The 17,019-nt window shown below is 35.1% G+C and overlaps 2 protein-coding genes and 2 non-coding genes across 5 annotated transcripts; 1 reads left to right on the top strand and 3 right to left on the bottom strand.

Moving 5' to 3' along the window:
- Nucleotides 1-1,401, top strand: LOC121238946 (transcription repressor OFP4-like). Its single transcript, XM_041136051.1, has one exon. It carries the CDS (start codon nucleotides 200-202, stop codon nucleotides 1,358-1,360), a length of 1,161 nt encoding a protein of 386 aa, XP_040991985.1. The 5' UTR covers nucleotides 1-199; the 3' UTR covers nucleotides 1,361-1,401.
- A 3,425-nt stretch (nucleotides 1,402-4,826) lies between these two features.
- LOC121238904 (probable serine/threonine-protein kinase WNK4) lies at nucleotides 4,827-10,467 on the bottom strand. 2 transcript variants are annotated; one of them, XM_041135994.1, is made up of 7 exons: nucleotides 9,518-10,467; nucleotides 7,770-8,035; nucleotides 7,384-7,607; nucleotides 7,145-7,302; nucleotides 6,760-7,066; nucleotides 6,262-6,603; nucleotides 4,827-5,488 (listed from the first exon to the last, which is right to left on the bottom strand). In XM_041135994.1, the coding sequence occupies exons 1-7, from the start codon at nucleotides 9,644-9,646 to the stop codon at nucleotides 5,061-5,063; spliced, it is 1,854 nt and encodes a 617-aa protein (XP_040991928.1). In that variant the 5' UTR covers nucleotides 9,647-10,467; the 3' UTR covers nucleotides 4,827-5,060. The 2 variants fall into 2 exon arrangements, with proteins under 2 accessions (XP_040991928.1, XP_040991927.1); XM_041135993.1 differs by having other exon boundaries at nucleotides 4,827-5,533; nucleotides 9,518-10,462.
- A 5,519-nt stretch (nucleotides 10,468-15,986) lies between these two features.
- On the bottom strand, nucleotides 15,987-16,076 carry LOC121240156. The gene has a single exon (XR_005935480.1). It is a non-coding gene; the product is annotated as a small nucleolar RNA snoR114 (small nucleolar RNA).
- A 4-nt stretch (nucleotides 16,077-16,080) lies between these two features.
- TRNAG-GCC lies at nucleotides 16,081-16,151 on the bottom strand. The gene has a single exon. It is a non-coding gene; the product is annotated as a tRNA-Gly (tRNA).
- Between the last annotated feature and the right edge of the window lie 868 nt (nucleotides 16,152-17,019).

The following is a 17,019-nucleotide window of genomic DNA, read 5'->3' as shown; positions in this document are numbered from 1 at the left end:
CCCTCGCTTTCATTCCGAGTATTCCTGGTGGATCCCATTTTTCCTTTTTCCTTACCATTTTATAAACCAAACTTTGTATCTTTTTATTCTTGTTTCTTCATCTTACTCCTACCATATTCAAAACTCAGTCTCAGTAAAACATAAACAAGCTTCGAGAGAGGACTGTCCCCCGTGACAGAGAAGAGAGTTCTATTTCTTGATGGGCAATTACAAGTTTAGATTGTCAGATATGATGCCAAATGCCTGGTTTTACAAGCTCAAAGACATGAGCAGAAAAACCAGGAAGCATAACTCCTCTCATCCCAGTGAAAGAAAACCACCCTCCACGACCACCACAGAATCACATGAACCCCTGTTCTCTCAGCCAAGGTGCTCTTATTATTCGCCAGAATCCACCATTGCCGATAAGTTCTCCATTTCATCTAAACACTCAAAAGCCTCAGAAACTCATTTCCCTGATCCACCAAGAAGATCATCTAAGAGAAGAACCAACAGAAAAACTATTTACAAGCCTTCTCCTAGACTTGTCACCTCCTCTGTCTCTGCTGGCTGTAGTTGTCCTGCCACGCTTGATTCAATTTGGACTGAGCAGAGTCCATTTCAGTCTCCAACTTACTCTGTCTCCCCTAATGACAGCCCCACTATCTCTACCATCCATGAATCTCTTCTTCTATCTGATTCAGAGTCTGAACACTGGGCTGCTCCTGATTCGTTTGAGCTACGGTCGTGTTCAAGCTCTTGTAATTGTGGAGTCTGTTCTTCATCTACTGATATTATCATTGATATGAACAACGAATCCTTTACCAGGGAAGTGAAGAATATAGATGGGTTTCATTCGATTTCAAAGCTCGACCTTCCTCCAATTTTGACAAGGCCAAAGAAATCTGATCATAAGACCACTGAAGCAACCAAGTTTAGAGGCTCATCTAAACTGGAGGAGATGGAAACACGCCGATCGCTATCTGTCAAAATTTTCAAGAGGGAAAGAACTAGGACTCAAAAGGAGCGTAAACCCAATCATCTTGTTCGAAGGTCCGCTGCTAATTCTGCTGGTATAAGACTTAGAGCCAATTCTCCAAGACTTGCAAGCAGGAAGATTCGAGCTCATGCCAGAAAGAGCGTGTCCTCAAGGAATAGAAGCTTATCAGGGAGCTTTGCCATTGTCAAATCCTCAATGGATCCACAGACAGACTTTAGAGATTCAATGGTGGAGATGATTGTCGAAAACAATATCCGGGCATCAAAGGATTTGGAAGACCTACTTGCTTGTTACCTGTCACTCAATTCTAACGAGTACCACGGTCTCATTGTGAAGGCGTTTGAACAAATCTGGTTTGAAATGGCTCGCCTCCGTTTGTAAAGATATAAGATTATAAAATGCAAATTATCTTGGCAGTCTCACTACTTGTAAAACACCTTTCCTGCTCTTCTTCTCTGAATTTCTGTCCTCCCAAGTTAAACATTTTTGTTTTAGATAAACAAGATTTTCAGTATTTGCCATAGGTTAGTGATTACAAATTTCTAGGCAGGAATAACCATTCATTTCAAAGGTTTTTTTGGGTTCTCTGAATTTAGCAGACTTATGATCAACTTGCCTTTATGATCGAAGCGTTCTGTATTCTGAAGCTGTGGGAATTCTATGCATCGAATTCAACCACAACTGAAGATCTATGGGGTTATTTACTTGTGGAGCACGGCACAAACATTCAATATCAAAGGCCAACTTCCCAAAATTGTGAGACAAACCATGAACAGAAACAGCGTTTCACCCAGACTTCTTATCGCTTTTCTCTGAACACAAATTCAAACCAAGTACATGTGAGAAAAGAGGTCCTCGCCAATAACAAACTACCAAATTTTCCACCGGTACTTCCAAAAAGAAGATAACCCGTTAGGCTGAACCAAGAACTCTTATCGATCTAAATAAATGCTCATCTTCCTCGGCAAATTCAGTTCTTCCTCACCAACTAGAATTTAAAGCTTTAAGCCCCATTTAACAGATTCCATATTTCAATATTGTTGACTACAAGTCACTAAAAAATCTCTGGTGGAAAGGAAAAAAGAAAAGGCTTCGCTAAAAAGAAAAAGTGGAAAAAAAAAAAAAAAAAAACTGTAATAAAACGTGCGTCTGGCAACATTGATTGGTGAAAAAATAAGCCGATTCATGTGTCTATCTATATCTCCACTTAAAGCTCTAGTTTTGAAAAGGTATCCAAAAAATAAGCCGGAGCGACGGCATCCGGCTTTCTCTGTATACATGTTCCACTCGATATGAGCCACATACTACAAGGACCTAAGACAAAACAGGCCTATTGAAGTGTGAATAGAATCCGGATTGTTTCCCTTGAGATTATTAATATCCATTGACACAAGTATTGGAGTCTCAACCACATTAGTATCCTACATGATTAGGCATAAGAGCTGGGTATACTTCAGTAGCTCTACTAGAATTCAAGGAAATAGAAAAACAAAGTCACTAAACACCATAAATAACTTCATGTATCTACATGAGATATCATCTTACACCAAATTTAAGCAATTAGGGTTGTTTATTACTAACTATAACAGGTGATCTGATAAACTTATCATCCAATTTGGCAGACGAGTGATACCTTTTTTGGAAGGTTTTATAGAGCCATCCAACCAAGTTTGGTTTGGATAAAACCATGCAGCATAAATTCATACTACTACAATGGTTAACCCAAGTTAATAGAGTTAATTCAAATAAAATAGAAATGGTCATGCACCGTTGCAGATTTTAATATATAGCAGAGGACCACTGAAGCCATGAATATACCAATCGTTATGAATGGTACCAGACACACATAGGTTGTACACTCCAGGGAATAGAGGACCCCAAATACTTTCTTAGGTAAAAATTATTGCAGTTCTGAACAAGCAGGCTAAGCACCTTTTTTCTGATAGTAGACCTGATCTGATGGGCATATAACATTTGTACAGGTGTGAATGAAGGAAAGATTCCTTGTAATTTTTCTGTCATTGTCAATGCAATTAACACCTCTAAACTATATATGAATCAGGACCAAACATTTTGATGAATGATGGGTGACCATAAAGCTTGCCTCTCCATTTTCTTTCTTTTTTGTTTTGCTTTTGCTGTTTAGTATATGACTGAGTACATAATCTGGCCTTGCTATCTTGTTTCATTGTGGTATGGTCAAGTGACTTCGGGTCGAGGCCTTCCTCACGACAGTCTATTTAATAAATTGTATCCCCTCCATATGCCTTACCAATGAGTCCTTCTTTAAACTCTTGATCATCATCCAAAGTCGTCCTCTTCTCTGTGTCTTTGTCGATGATGCAAACTGGATGGGGTGGCCTAAGACACCACGTTCCATCACTAGCGTTTACACCTTTATGGAAAATAACTACATCTCTTGGTGTGACAAAAACAAAACATCATATCAAGATCATGCGCTGAAGCCAAATACAGTAACATGACCCACATCACTAATGAATTAACATGGCTAGCCTCTCCTATAAGATATCAGTAAAAATAAATCTATGTGCGAGCTTATTTTTTTACACACCAAACCTATCGACTATCTTAGAAGTCTGTCACATCAGTTTACCTAAAAGTACATTGATATTTTGGACATTTTATGAATATAATAGAAACCAGACTAATAAATATCTTAAGTCTTTACCAAATATTTTGCCCTTGCTCAGTTGCTCACAAATTAGTGAACCTGGTCATAATCGGCTGAGGTTGTGGGGAGTATTGAAAGCAACTTTCATCTCAACGGTCAAAACATTCCAAACACAGAATGCTCAAATCCTGACCAGCTTCAATCATCCAACGACAACAAAACAACTTCCAAAACAGCAGCTACAGAAAATAAGGGTAATTATCTGACGACCACTGTACCCCTCGCTTCCATTTTACAGACACAAGCTCCTCGAGTACGATACAAGACAACCTAATCTTCCACAAATGTACTTTCGATTCTGTAGCTCATTAATTCTCGTAATAATTGTTTCCTTTTTTTGTTGACTGAAATGGTAGTATTTGTTTCATGCTATAAACGTGAAAACTGACAAGGAGATTGAAGCACTTTTACATTATCCTTATTAATTGGGTGTCAGTGGTCCAACTTGTTTGAAGGTTTGAACCCTCAACTTACTCTTCTTTCAGGTGATCGATATGTCTTAAAGTGAACACTCCCACCTCTAAGAAAATGCATGCAATGTCGAGTATAATATATGGTAATTCAGATCCACTATAAAACTTCATGACAGACAATGGCTGAAAAACATTTAGTGTTAGTCGCTCAATGTTATGGCCATCAACCACCACAACTTTGCATGGCATTGTCTAAACATCGATCAGGGTTTTACAAGTATCACAAAAGTTCATCAATCCTATACTGCTTTACAGATTAACCCTCGAGTTCTGTTTCCAACAATCTCCAGCACGTGGTCTATGATAATGCAATGTTTAGACATGTAGGGTCCAAATTTGGAATGTACTTCTACGGCATCACAGATTGGAACGGTACAAGTAAGTAAACAAAGAATGGAAAGAACCAAAGCTTGACCAAGCATTAAGTACAAACCGACATATTACATCAATATGACATGATAATCATATGGCGCTCATGCTATCCCTAGAATAAATCACGTGGCACTGCATGGTAGTGTCACGTCAAGAAGGCCATTTGAGTGGTAAGTTTCAGATACCCAGTAGCAGAGTGATACTTCTTTGGGATGAAGTGCAGAGAGAGAGAAGGAAATCGAGATCTCTGCTTTGATGGATGTTATATCGCCCTTCTTCAAAAAGTTTAAACTTTAAATTGATAGGAATAGATTAAACTATTTTTTTTAATTTATACTCCAACCGTTTCATACAAGCATTTATTCTCAAACAGAAGATTCTATATTATATATATGTAATGAAGACATTTGTACATAAAATACCATCTAGATTCTCACTCTCACGCACATGACCTTGAGTGTGCTAAAGTATCGTACCATCACCACCATGAATTAAGCATTTTGCATGTGTTTGTCGATCAAATCTTCAAATTTTGAATCTTTTCTCACTGAAGCATTTTCCTATTCTTCTGCTTTGATGGCCGTGACTCCATTTTAGAAACCTCACATGGAGCTTGAAACCCAATATTTTCCACAGCTCCAACTGTCTTAGACAACCGCCGCTTGTTTACCTCCTCCACCAATGACCTGTGCAGTAATTGGCTACGTGTATCTACCAGTGATCTGTTTCTCGTTAGCCTACGGTTGTCCACCATCCCCTTACCTTTACAAGTAGAGCCAGAGGCTCCATGCGATCCTTGTGAAACTCCCCATTGTCTACTAGCCATGGACGGCAGCCATTTATGGACTGCTTCCCCAGGACAAAACCTTGTACAATTGTGACTCGTTATGGCTGCATGTTGGTATCCTCTTCTAGGACTTGTGCTGGGCTCGTGCTCATTACCAGAGTAGTAATCTACGTTCGAATATGTTCCTGAGTGTGAAGAGCTTTGAGAGCTGGCATCATCAAGCAAATTATCTGCAGCAGCAATTGTTTCTAATTGAAATCGAAATTTCAAGTTGTCACAGCTAAGATTGTCTACCAAACCTGCCGGGTTTTTGCTAGAAAAATGTAACCTGACCTACCATGTATCATGCCCATGTTTGTGACATTTTATAGGATGAGTTATCCTGCTTACAAACCGATTTGTAAACACACCAGGACACATTAAAGTTGTTTAAAGAATAAAAAACATCATAAAAAGTCGACTCTAGCTGATGTGGTGTGTTAAATATTTTACTAAATAGACTTACAAATAGATTTTTTCTTTATAGGGTTGGGCGCACCAGTTGACCAAGCTAGTATGAGCTTCACCATCCCAACTCAATTATCCTTGTTATTCTAGGCCTGCGCATACCCTCAAGGCCCAAGATTTAAGCTTGGAAAGGGTTTGGGCCAAACAGCCCGAGAAAGGCTTTGGAGGCATCATATACCCTGACCTTCAGGTATTATCACAGCATACTCATGTTATCATGTGTTTACTTTGCATTTGGACAAATTAAGCCCATGCAACTGGCAGATTACTGAAGACTCCCTGTTTCTAGTTTCTACTCCCATATAAAGTCCATGAAAGCAGGGCATCCCTTAAACCCTGGCTAAGTGATGCCCAAGGAGCCTCCAATTAGAACAGTGATTTGTAGTTCCAGTATATATGATAAAAACACGTTAAAGAACACATTAGCTTCGAAATAACTAAGGAGACATACCTTGGAACCAACCACGCTGGTTTGCCATTTCATCAATCCTCATCAAGACTGATGCTGATCCGTCGGATGATGAAAGAGAGGAGAAAGATTGAAAATGATGATCAGGACCCCCATCATCATCGTTGTCTTCATCTTGATAGTTAAAAGTATGGTAGGCTTCAGGATGAGACAGGTCCCATCTTTTCCAATGGGGTACTAAAGCAGAAATCTCTCCTTCAATCATATATGCAATTTCAAACGGTTCCCAATCAGCGATCTCCAACTCCTTCACCATCTCCGTTGCAACATCAATTGGAGTGTCCGTTAAAATGTCGAAAGGAAAAAATATGTTCCTAGGAGAGCCTGCAATAAAATACAGTAATTAAGTGCCGTACATGGGCTTGGACCATACCATCTGAACTTAATTAAGAATATGCTTGAATGTATTCCAAAAACAAACTATCCAGTGAAATGATTAGATTTAGAACAATGCATTTTAAGGAGAAGCTAAAGCAGTACCTTCCTTATGGGCAATCTGCACTTTAAGAAAGATGGTATCGTCAGGATTGAGCTTCCCCGTGATTGTCATGTCTGTCTTGTGTGGATCATGGCTTGATTGTAGTTTCTCCATTTCCCCTTTATTTAAAAAAGCCTTCTGACTTCCTAGCTTTGTCATAGATAACTGTTCATCTTCATCAGATGCTAGAAAAGGGTCGAGCAATAATTCTTTTGCTGACAATCTCTTTGAAGCAGTTACTAAGCATCTTCCAATGAATTTCTGTGCTTCCAAGTCTTCAATTCGGTAGAATGCTCCTGGCAGCTTCCCCTGAACAAAGAAGAGTGCAAGTGGCTAAGATACTTGTTTCACCAACGTCTGTAAACTTGACATCAAAACAGCGCTTACCGATGTCACTTTCTTGTAGATTTGAGCAGGGTTGGCACATTCACCATATGGATATTCAGATGTCAGCATCTCCAAAACACACATGCCAAATGAGTACACGTCAACAAGCTCATTGTAATCTTCTTCATATAATTCTGGTGCCATGAACTCTGGGGTGCCTAACACGGGTGAAAAGCTAAATTAGGAGAATTAGAGGTGAGTACCTGCAAGACTCGTGCTAATGGCAGAGAAATAAGTACCTATGACACTGTGGGCAGATCGGGAACCGTGAAGAATCGCAGAAAGTCCTAGATCACCAATTTTGACTTGTCCAAGATGGCCATTGACAAAGATGTTATCACACTTGAGATCTCTATGAATTACTGGAGGATCAAGACCATGAAGATAAACAAGGCCCCGTAAGATTTGGCGTGCCCAGCTCTTAACAGCTCGGATGTTTACTTTCTTATATTTCTTCCTGTATCTGCATCATGCGAAAATGCTGTATGTCATTCATATGCAATTTTACCTAGTTCTGAGAAAGAGGAGCGTTATTTATATGTCATCAGCAAGTTTACCTAGTTCTGAGTGTCTATATCAAGGGATGAGAGCAGTAGCAAAAATTAAAATTGGGAAAGGAAATTACTCTCTTAGTGTCCCCGAGGTAAACAATTCGGTAATGAAGTTGAATGTCTTGCGATCAACATCAATCCAGGAAGTGTGGAATCGAATTATGGAGTCATGTTTAAGGGTTCTGAGCAGGTGAACCTCTGAATACAGCCGCTGCAAATCCACCGGTGAGCGAAGCACCTCGTTCAGTTTTACTTGGTTCCACGCCACCTCAATCCCAAGGAGTTGGTCAATTGCCTTGTACACTTTCTTCATTGCTCCTTTTCCAAGAACTTCATCAGACTATTCATCACAAAAGACAAAACTATGATGACATCAAAATCAATGCTACAGAATTTGAAGTATTAACATTGGTAAGATTATTTATCCCTAGTTTCTGCAGTACAGAAAAAAAATAATTCTGGAGAGAGTGGACAATAGGGATTGAAAATTTCCTACTGATCCGTGATCCACGAATGGGAGAAAAATCCCCGGATCAAACTCCTTACTTTGGTGGGTCTTTTTGCTTATGTAAGTAATCAACCAACAAAATCAACAACTGTGTGCACGATAAGCAAGCAAGAGAAGGGGTACATAATCATTATCATACGGGCATTTCATCTTTACTTCACTCTTCCTCATCTCTATGTGCATATTTATCCACCATAAGCCTTTTCTCGATTGAACCTTGCCCTTAACTCATGTCTAATCTCATCCAAGTTCTGTTTCTTGGACTGCATCAAAGGCTTCTATAGGTATATGTGCATAGATATTAGGTTCTCATTCGTAAATGCCTCTGAAAATACTCCCCATACCATCCATTTATGTTTATTTCAAACCATGTAATCAAGTATCTTAATTACAGTATATGCTCAGTGCATCACCTTAATTAAAAATTTAAAGGGTGGTGCTCGGGACGAGAGGAAGCTCTTTCAGAATGCTCAGAACTATCATCGTTTACAGAGGTCCCAAAAAAAAAAAAAACATTTGCATGGATAATCTTTTTTAATTCCAATTGGTCCTGCTTTTCTCTGATCTCTCACACTTCAAACTTAGCACATACTAAAAAAATTTAAAGGAACTTACTGTTGTTTGGGACAGTCCTCTGGACATCTACCACGGAATTAGGCCTCACCCGAAACAAGTAGACCCCATAAAAGAGTAGACCTCTAAAACTGTACAAATCATTTTTCTAGAATATTAGCCACCTCCATGATGCATGCATAAGAATTTAATACTCTACAACTCTCTGCAATTATCTTGACTGCGTCAAATTAACAATACCCACAACTCTCAGCGATTATCTCTCGACCTTTTCTTGTTTCACGTAGCGTATTGGCCGTAAACAAATATAATTATATTATCGTTGAGAGTCTTTGATGTATTGGCACGATTTTTAATTTGATTCTACACCAGTTCCGAGAAGCCAACCAAGAAAAATAGCTGAGCTAAACAATGAGACTTTCCCTAGATTCGAAAGAGTAAACAACATCCACTTGATAAAAAACAAGTGCGCGTGCTTTAATCAGCTTTAAAATATGGTTTTACCTTTCTATAAAATATGTGTAACTTTATATATAGCGTCTTAATGATCTGCATATATTAGTTAGAATATTGAAAAGTTTCCCAATTCAACAAACAAAGAAATCAAAAGCAGTATCAATTATAAATCCAAAAAAGGAAAACAGGAAAGAAAAATCAACGAAAATAATGAATCATATATACCAGCACACAGAAGAATATGATCCAAAAGATACATATAAATAGGTTGCAAGCTTGGCTTACTCTGCCGTATCGACCAGTGGGATCGGTTTCCACGTATTCATTTTCTGATATGGATTCGTGGGTGCGCTCTCCAATATTCTTCCGATACATGTTTGGGCTACCAACCTCGTTGTTGTCCAAGCGTTGCATGCGCCTACCTAGCTAAACTTTGGTGAAGAAATACAGCAGGACTAGGAACAGAAACCGGCAGGCGTCAAGGAATTCAGATTATCACGTGACTAATTTGTTTTAGGCAAGTAGAAACTAGGAGTGCTGATCGATGAACTCTAATCAAAGTAAACGCGTTCTAAATCCGCGGCTTTCCCTCGTGGTTTTCGTATGAGAAGACGCCAAAGAGGAGCCAGAAGAGCCTGGAGTAGTCAATCCTAAGCATGATCCATGCCATCTCTACAACCGCACGTGAGAAGTCGTACTTATTATTAGGAACCATTTAGAAAAACAGAGTGAAGTGTACGATTTGACAGAAGAATGAGAGTGAAATGTTTGTTGTTGATGGCAAAGGTAGAAAAGTAAGAGATAATCAGATAAAAAACAAAGGATAATCTCACTTTTGAAGATGTGGGATTCTTGAGATTTTATCCAAGGCGTATTAGAGGGAGGATAAGAAGCAATAACTGTGGGGGTTCTGAGGTGGGGCAGCTTTGGGAATCAAAAAGCCGAGAGAGACTGTAAAGACTGAGGGATTGCCCGCGCACCACGGAACTTGAAGAATCTGTGGCCATGCTTTGTTGGTATCATTTTGTGGGCGACAGCGACACAATTCAAGAGAAGCCCCCAAAAAGATGAAAACTTGAGGAAGGGATCGGGCAAATGGGATTTGGGATTGAAGGGAAACTTAGGAGCTTAGATAACAAACCAAAGCGGATCAGAAATATTGGAAATGATGGTGGGAGGGACTTGTGTGGGTTTGTGTATAAATAAATGGAGGAGACGAAACGACAATGAATGCTGTGGTGGGAGTGAGGACCCTAGGACAGTGTGGAGATCGTGGCATTTGAGGTATTAGGATGTGTCAGTCATATATATGATAGTCATATATATGATGTTTAATGTTGTTGGAGATTGTTTGTCAGACATAAAGATATTATATAAACATAAAGACATAAAATAAACATATATTTTATAAAATTTTTTAGATTTATTTTATAATCAAAATAATTTTAATATCATTTTAATACGTATTAATTTATAAATTTATTTTTATAAACGAAATTGGGAAGTATATAAATATACAAAATAAATAACATTTATTAATCCGAAACGAATGAATTAAATTCATTGGAGGAAGGCTTGCATTGATGGTATGTGAAGTCTGACTTTGATGAGTGCATGACCAGCATGGCTGACACAAGTCTCGACCCAACTCTGCCACGCTCTGATTTTGTTACCTACGTGCTTTAGCCGCTCTGCAAATTTTTTATTCGATCATTGATTTTATATAATAAAAAAAAAAAAAACAAAAAAAACAAAATAAAAGACATCAACATTTTTGTTCAACAAAATTGTTTAGAAAACATCATTAAAATAAAAAGAGACTCGCCTAGCATGCCTAGCAAAAAAATAATAACAATAAGAAAAAAAATGAATATAAAAATGATAGAACACATCCAAATTTCGACCCTATAGGTGCATGGAAATAGAAAATCGAACTTATCTTTGCAGACATAAAGGACCAATGATCTCTTTTCAACTCTAATGTCACAGTCATTTGTTCATGAAATTAGTATTATATATCCAACTTTCTACTCATCTGACGAGATTAAACGAGTTTGCGTATGTATGTTGTGAGTATACTATATATATTATATTATCCAATTGTTGATTCAGTCTTTTTTAAACTGGTTTCGAATTAATTATTTTTCTATTTTTCTATGTTTCCACCGATCAAATTTATACCTCTTTACAAAAGGAAAATCACATTAATGTATTAATTTTCGCCTCCAAATCTAATTTTCGTATAAGGAGGAAGAGCCTATTTCTCCCTCTCATTCCCTCCTTTTTTCGTATATCCACTTTGTATATTAAGTTAGTTCTCTTTTCTTAATTTATTTTGTTTCCTTCAAGATCGAAAATATAGATTTATAATTTTTTTGACAACTCTCGAGAGACACGTGTAGCACAAGAAAACTCCTAGGCCACAAATCGTTCTGAGGATAGTGGCAGTTTTGTAAAAATCATCGCGCACGGTCCTCACATGCCGCTCACAACTGCGTATGGTCCTCACGTGTCACCATTTCCGGCAGTTTTTCTCTCCACATGCTCCGGATCACCAGAATCACCACTATCAGATCTTTCAAATCTAATTTTTATGACTGAAAAGAGATAAGTCATGTGTTGTCTTCACGTGTCGTTACAAATTTTGAAATTTATCGAGTTGGTCTAAAAAAAGTTTGTCTCTTGGATATTTGTCTGTAGAGATTGAGTCATCTCTTTCTATAAAGGATGAGGTTGAGTTTCTATTTAGACAGAGTGTTTGTCTCTTGAACGTTTGTTTGTAGAAAATATCTACAGTAGTGAAGACCAGATCAATCACAAAAAAAAAAATAGCGTATTGGTAGAACTCCAAATACACTAATTGGTTTATGAGGTAATGGTTGATATGAGGATATTCCTCTATTTATCTAGTCATGGATATAGGTTTATCTAATGTATGAATGATGACAATTTTCTCTTAAAAGAAAAGTACTAATTTTGACATGGAATGCGACAATAGAGAACGGTCTCTCTATTTTATGTGAAAATAAATATTTCAATCATAGTGTGAGAATAAGGTGACAAATAAAATAGAAAGAAGGCTGAGGAAAAATAAAAATTATTTGTTGTTAGACTAATTAAGTCTTGGGGGGAAAAAAAAAAAAATAGAAAGGAGGCTTAGGAAAAATACAAATTATTTGTTGTTAGACTAATTGTAAATCTTAATGGGAAAAGTCTTGACGGAAATGTATTTTATATATATATATATCTATATAGAGTTTTGTTATGTACAAATAAGTTTGCGTACCAATCTGCATACTAATATTGTTACCTTCATATTCTAAATTTAAATTAGTACTATTTTTAATAAAATTTACTTTTTAATCAATCATATTAAATGGATACACGTATTAGTGCGCATAATTACTTACAATTAGATTTTTTTATATATATATATATGGATATATATATATATATATATTTCTCCACTGATAAAAGTTATTGACATATTTGTACACCCACGTTTGTTTAATGCATAAATCATAAATGTCTGTTGATAGTGCATGAAGCTCTAAATTTCAAAGCAAGCAACTTTGTCGGGAATTGATACGTCGTCGTATGTATAAGACAAATACGTATGAAATTCATGGGCAGCTGGCCGGGGGTGCTGGAGATTTACGTGCATAGGAGAACAGTTCATTGATCAACTGTGTGCATAATTTCTGCTCCTATCCGAAATAATAGGAATGATAATAAAAAACCCGTTGCTAATTAGGCAATTATCATCATCACATGATACCTTTTTGTTAACAATTACTACAACACTATGGGAAATGATTTATAGATCATTTTCAGCATGCTTTTTTTTAACTCATTTTGAATTGGAGAATATTTAGTAAAAAAAAATGCATATTAAAAATTATCTATAAATTTTAAAAATATAATACAAATAATTAAATCTACATCTTTCCATTAACTTAATATTTCGAGATAAGTGGTAATTTTTCATGGTATCAGAGCATAGATGAGTTCGAATCTTGTCCCTAGATCTACACTCTACATAATTTAATTAAATATTCTACGTATTGGACTTCCACGTTTGGAGAGTGTTAAGAATATAATACAAATAACTAAGGGGTGGTTTGTATTCCGAAGTCATTTCAAGTCATCTCAACTCATCTCACTACTATTTACTACTATTTATCAACTTTAACTCACAAATTTCACTACTATTCACAACTCATCTCAACTCATCTTCGAATTCAAACGACATATAAATTTACTTATTTCCATCAACTTAAACACTTTTGAGACAAGTGATTAGTTATTTCTCCTAATTCATTTTCCATAATGTTGAATTTGAGATTTAAAGATTCTTTGGCCTTGAATTGGATAATTTATGTACATGGACTCTCCAAGTTGATTGTTCCGTAACGTAAATATTACTCATCATCAAATGATGGTCACATAAATAAATAATAACCAATAATTTTATAATAATTAATCTCACTCTAAAAAATAATAAACAGATCATAATTAAGATAGATAACAAATGTTTGTTCATTCACGAGCTTCTAAAATACGATTGAAACTCGAGTCGAGAAATTTGGATTAAAGATGTTTGGAAGATGAAATAGGTGAGAATTTTGTTAATAATCGTAAAATAGTTTGTAGATAGTAGTAAAATAGTTTAAATTGAGTATTTATTGAGTATTATAAAATTAAAATATTATTATAATAAAAATTTTAATGTTATTTTTATTTATCGATTTAAAAAATTAAATTATTTTTTGTTTAGAAATTTAAAAAAATTATAATTATTAATTTAAAAAATATATATAATAATTAATTCAAAAATTTATGTGGATTGAAATAGGATAAGACTGATGAGATAGAACTTGGTTCCCAAACATCCGTTAGTAATGGTGACAAGAAGAAGAAGGCATATTCTCCCACCCAAGTATATATGCAGTGGAGTTAGACAAAAAGTACAAGTACAACCACTTTTCCAATTTCCTCTCCGGCATGCACTTCAAGGTTTGAACGTGCGCCTTCACTTTTTCTACAACAAAGTTTGTGCTCTTCTGATGGCCGCACTTGTGACCCTTAGATCTCACAACTTTTTATTTTTATTTTTATTATTATTATTATGTTAAAAAAATAAGAATAAACAAAAAAACGCATTTATGGAACTAAAATTTATCGCTGGCTAACCTTTATTTTTATAGAAAAATAATATATACAAATTCTAAATATACAAACTTCATGCAACTTCTTTATAAAAAAATGATCTAAAAAATATAAAAAACTTACTTTTATTTTATGGAATCCACAATTTTACAAAAGATTTGTACAATATTTATATATTTAAAATTTGTACCTAACATTATTATTTTTAATATGTAATGTATACTCGAGATCCTTTCATTTTTATCAAGTTAATATGTCAAATTATCAAGTCTGCTTATTTTCACAGTTCATCTCAATTCATTTTATCTAATCATTACAATTTTTTTTTAAATTTTTACATAAAATAAAATAAACAATTTAATTTTTTCAAATCTTAAAATAAAAATAATATTAATAAAAATATATTCTAATAATTTTTTATTTAATTTATTAATTTTAATCTGAATTCATTTCGTCTACGAAAACAATTATGCTTTCTTCTCTGGAATATTAATAATTGAGTAAAGTTATAGAAGTTGACTATAGATACATATGATCATTTAATGGGAGTATTTCACCACTTTCTCTTGTCTTTTCGATCACAAACCAACCACTCTGGATAGAAACCAACTTCATGCATGAATATTCAAACGAAGACAAGATTGGTGTTTTTGTTGTTAGTGTGACTCAACAACAAATGCCAAACACCAAATTCTAATCACCCATTAAATCCAACGTCTATGATTTTAAGTGTTTTAAAAATACTTACCATAAAACCAACAGCAACTATATATGATTACATAATGTTGTATGTATATTAATTGAAAAAATATTTTAGTTACAAAAAGATTAAACAGAAATAAATTTACAGATTGACATGAGTACTTGATGTGGTATATTATATTGTAAAATTATTTTTATTGTAAAGTAGATCTAATGTATTATACGAATCTATATCAGTTTGTGGGTCTATTTTTGTAAGATCTCTTCCTTGCTGTAGCACTTTTCAAATTATTTAACAAATTAAATGTTTCATTTTCCATAGTTGCAAACATGAGTCTAATTATTGTTTTTCTTTCTATTTTTGCAATCTTAGTAATTCATCTCCCTACTCTTGTATCTTATAATATTTTATTACTACGATGTTCACGATCACATTTGGATACAAGAAGTATTTCATCTTATTATTATAAATTTTTTGAATTTCTAAACAAAATATAATAAATAATACAATTTTTTAAAAAATATGATTAAAAGCTACTGAGAATCAAATAAAGTTAGCATATGGTTAAACGTGGAAGAATATAAACAATGAATGGGGGGATGGACAGGTGAAATGGATTTGGACATGGTCATCTAGTACTGACTAATTATATATTATAACCACAAAACGTTATGTGACACACATGACATAAACGTGGTGTGGCATCATATGTAAAAGTCAAGCGTATGAGGTTTTAATTAATTATGCCTCTCTCCCTTTTTTTTGTCGGGCCTTTTTCTTTTTTGTCTGCATTAATCATACGTATTTTGAAGTATTTGGTGGTGGTGGCAGGCCACCACGTGTAGTTGGATTGAATAGAAATTTGAAAAAAAAAAAGGAATCGAGCTCAGATGCGCTGCATTTCGTCCGAAGAATCAGACGGTGGTGATGGACCCTACCATCACAATCAGGCGCAGGGATTCTTCACCGCTCGTAATGCACCAGCCGGGAATCGAACCCGGGTCTGTACCGTGGCAGGGTACTATTCTACCACTAGACCACTGGTGCTTGTTGGTATCATCTCCACTTACAATTTATTTAGCCAATTATCCTTTTGCACATACAAGCTCTAATTCAGAATAAGAATATAATAGACACTTGTCTATCTTTCAATCCCTAAAACACAAAGAAGTTTCATTTAATTCTCAAATTTTGAAAAAAATAGGAAGAGAACTTCTTTAAGGACTTTATAAGCCGCATAAATAATTAATTATATAAATAATCTTAATGCATGGGATAATATTATATACAGTATTAAGGTCTGTAATTTATGCATATTTTATTTGAAAAATAAGGTAAGATCAAGATCTGTCATAAAAAAACCGATTTTTTCATATAAATCATAAATTTATCCACTTTTTCTTAAAAGAGAGTGCATATAACTTGCATATCTAAGACTATAAATATTTATCTTTAATGGATTCTAGTAAATGTAGCACTTATTATGGTCAAACAAATTTGACTAGTCAATGGTTTCATCGTATGCAGATAAGAATGGATCTTTTTTTACTTTGACAAATGAGGAATTATAAGAGTAATCTTCTTAGCTTCAAAGATCACATTGAAATTTCATCTATTTTCCAAGGACCCAAATAAAGTATTCACCTTTAAAATATTATTATCGTAGCCATTTCTGGACATCTTATATTATTATTATAGTCCCCCTCAAAATTTGAAGTTAGCCACCACTCTATAACTTATATTTGAATTGATACCAGCGTTTTGAATTTGCTACACGACATTGACCATGAATTATTCATGTATTCATTTTCAGATAAGTTAGCCACAACCTCTGAACTTATGTCAAACAAATTATTAATGGGACTCATTATTTTTTTAAATTTCCATAAAAAAATTAAATTCATCTCAACTTATT

Source organism: Juglans microcarpa x Juglans regia, chromosome 7D (genome assembly GCF_004785595.1).
Source record: "Juglans microcarpa x Juglans regia isolate MS1-56 chromosome 7D, Jm3101_v1.0, whole genome shotgun sequence".
NCBI classification, from domain to species: Eukaryota; Viridiplantae; Streptophyta; class Magnoliopsida; order Fagales; family Juglandaceae; genus Juglans; species Juglans microcarpa x Juglans regia.
Note: the sequence above shows the minus strand (reverse complement) of the source record. Positions and strands in the feature narration are given on the sequence as shown.

What these genes read in the sequence shown, in the direction of transcription:
- LOC121238946 (XM_041136051.1), top strand. Translation starts at nt 200, where the DNA reads ATGGGCAATTACAAGTTTAGATTGTCAGATATGATGCCAAATGCCTGG.
- LOC121238904 (XM_041135993.1), bottom strand. Translation starts at nt 9,646, where the DNA reads ATGCAACGCTTGGACAACAACGAGGTTGGTAGCCCAAACATGTATCGG. An exon ending in TCTACAAGAAAGTGACATCG is followed by an intron (nt 7,067 to 7,144) that starts GTAAGCGCTGTT and finishes TTCTTTGTTCAG; the next exon opens with GGGAAGCTGCCAGGAGCATT. An exon ending in CCAGCGTGGTTGGTTCCAAG is followed by an intron (nt 5,534 to 6,261) that starts GTATGTCTCCTT and finishes TTGCTGCTGCAG; the next exon opens with ATAATTTGCTTGATGATGCC.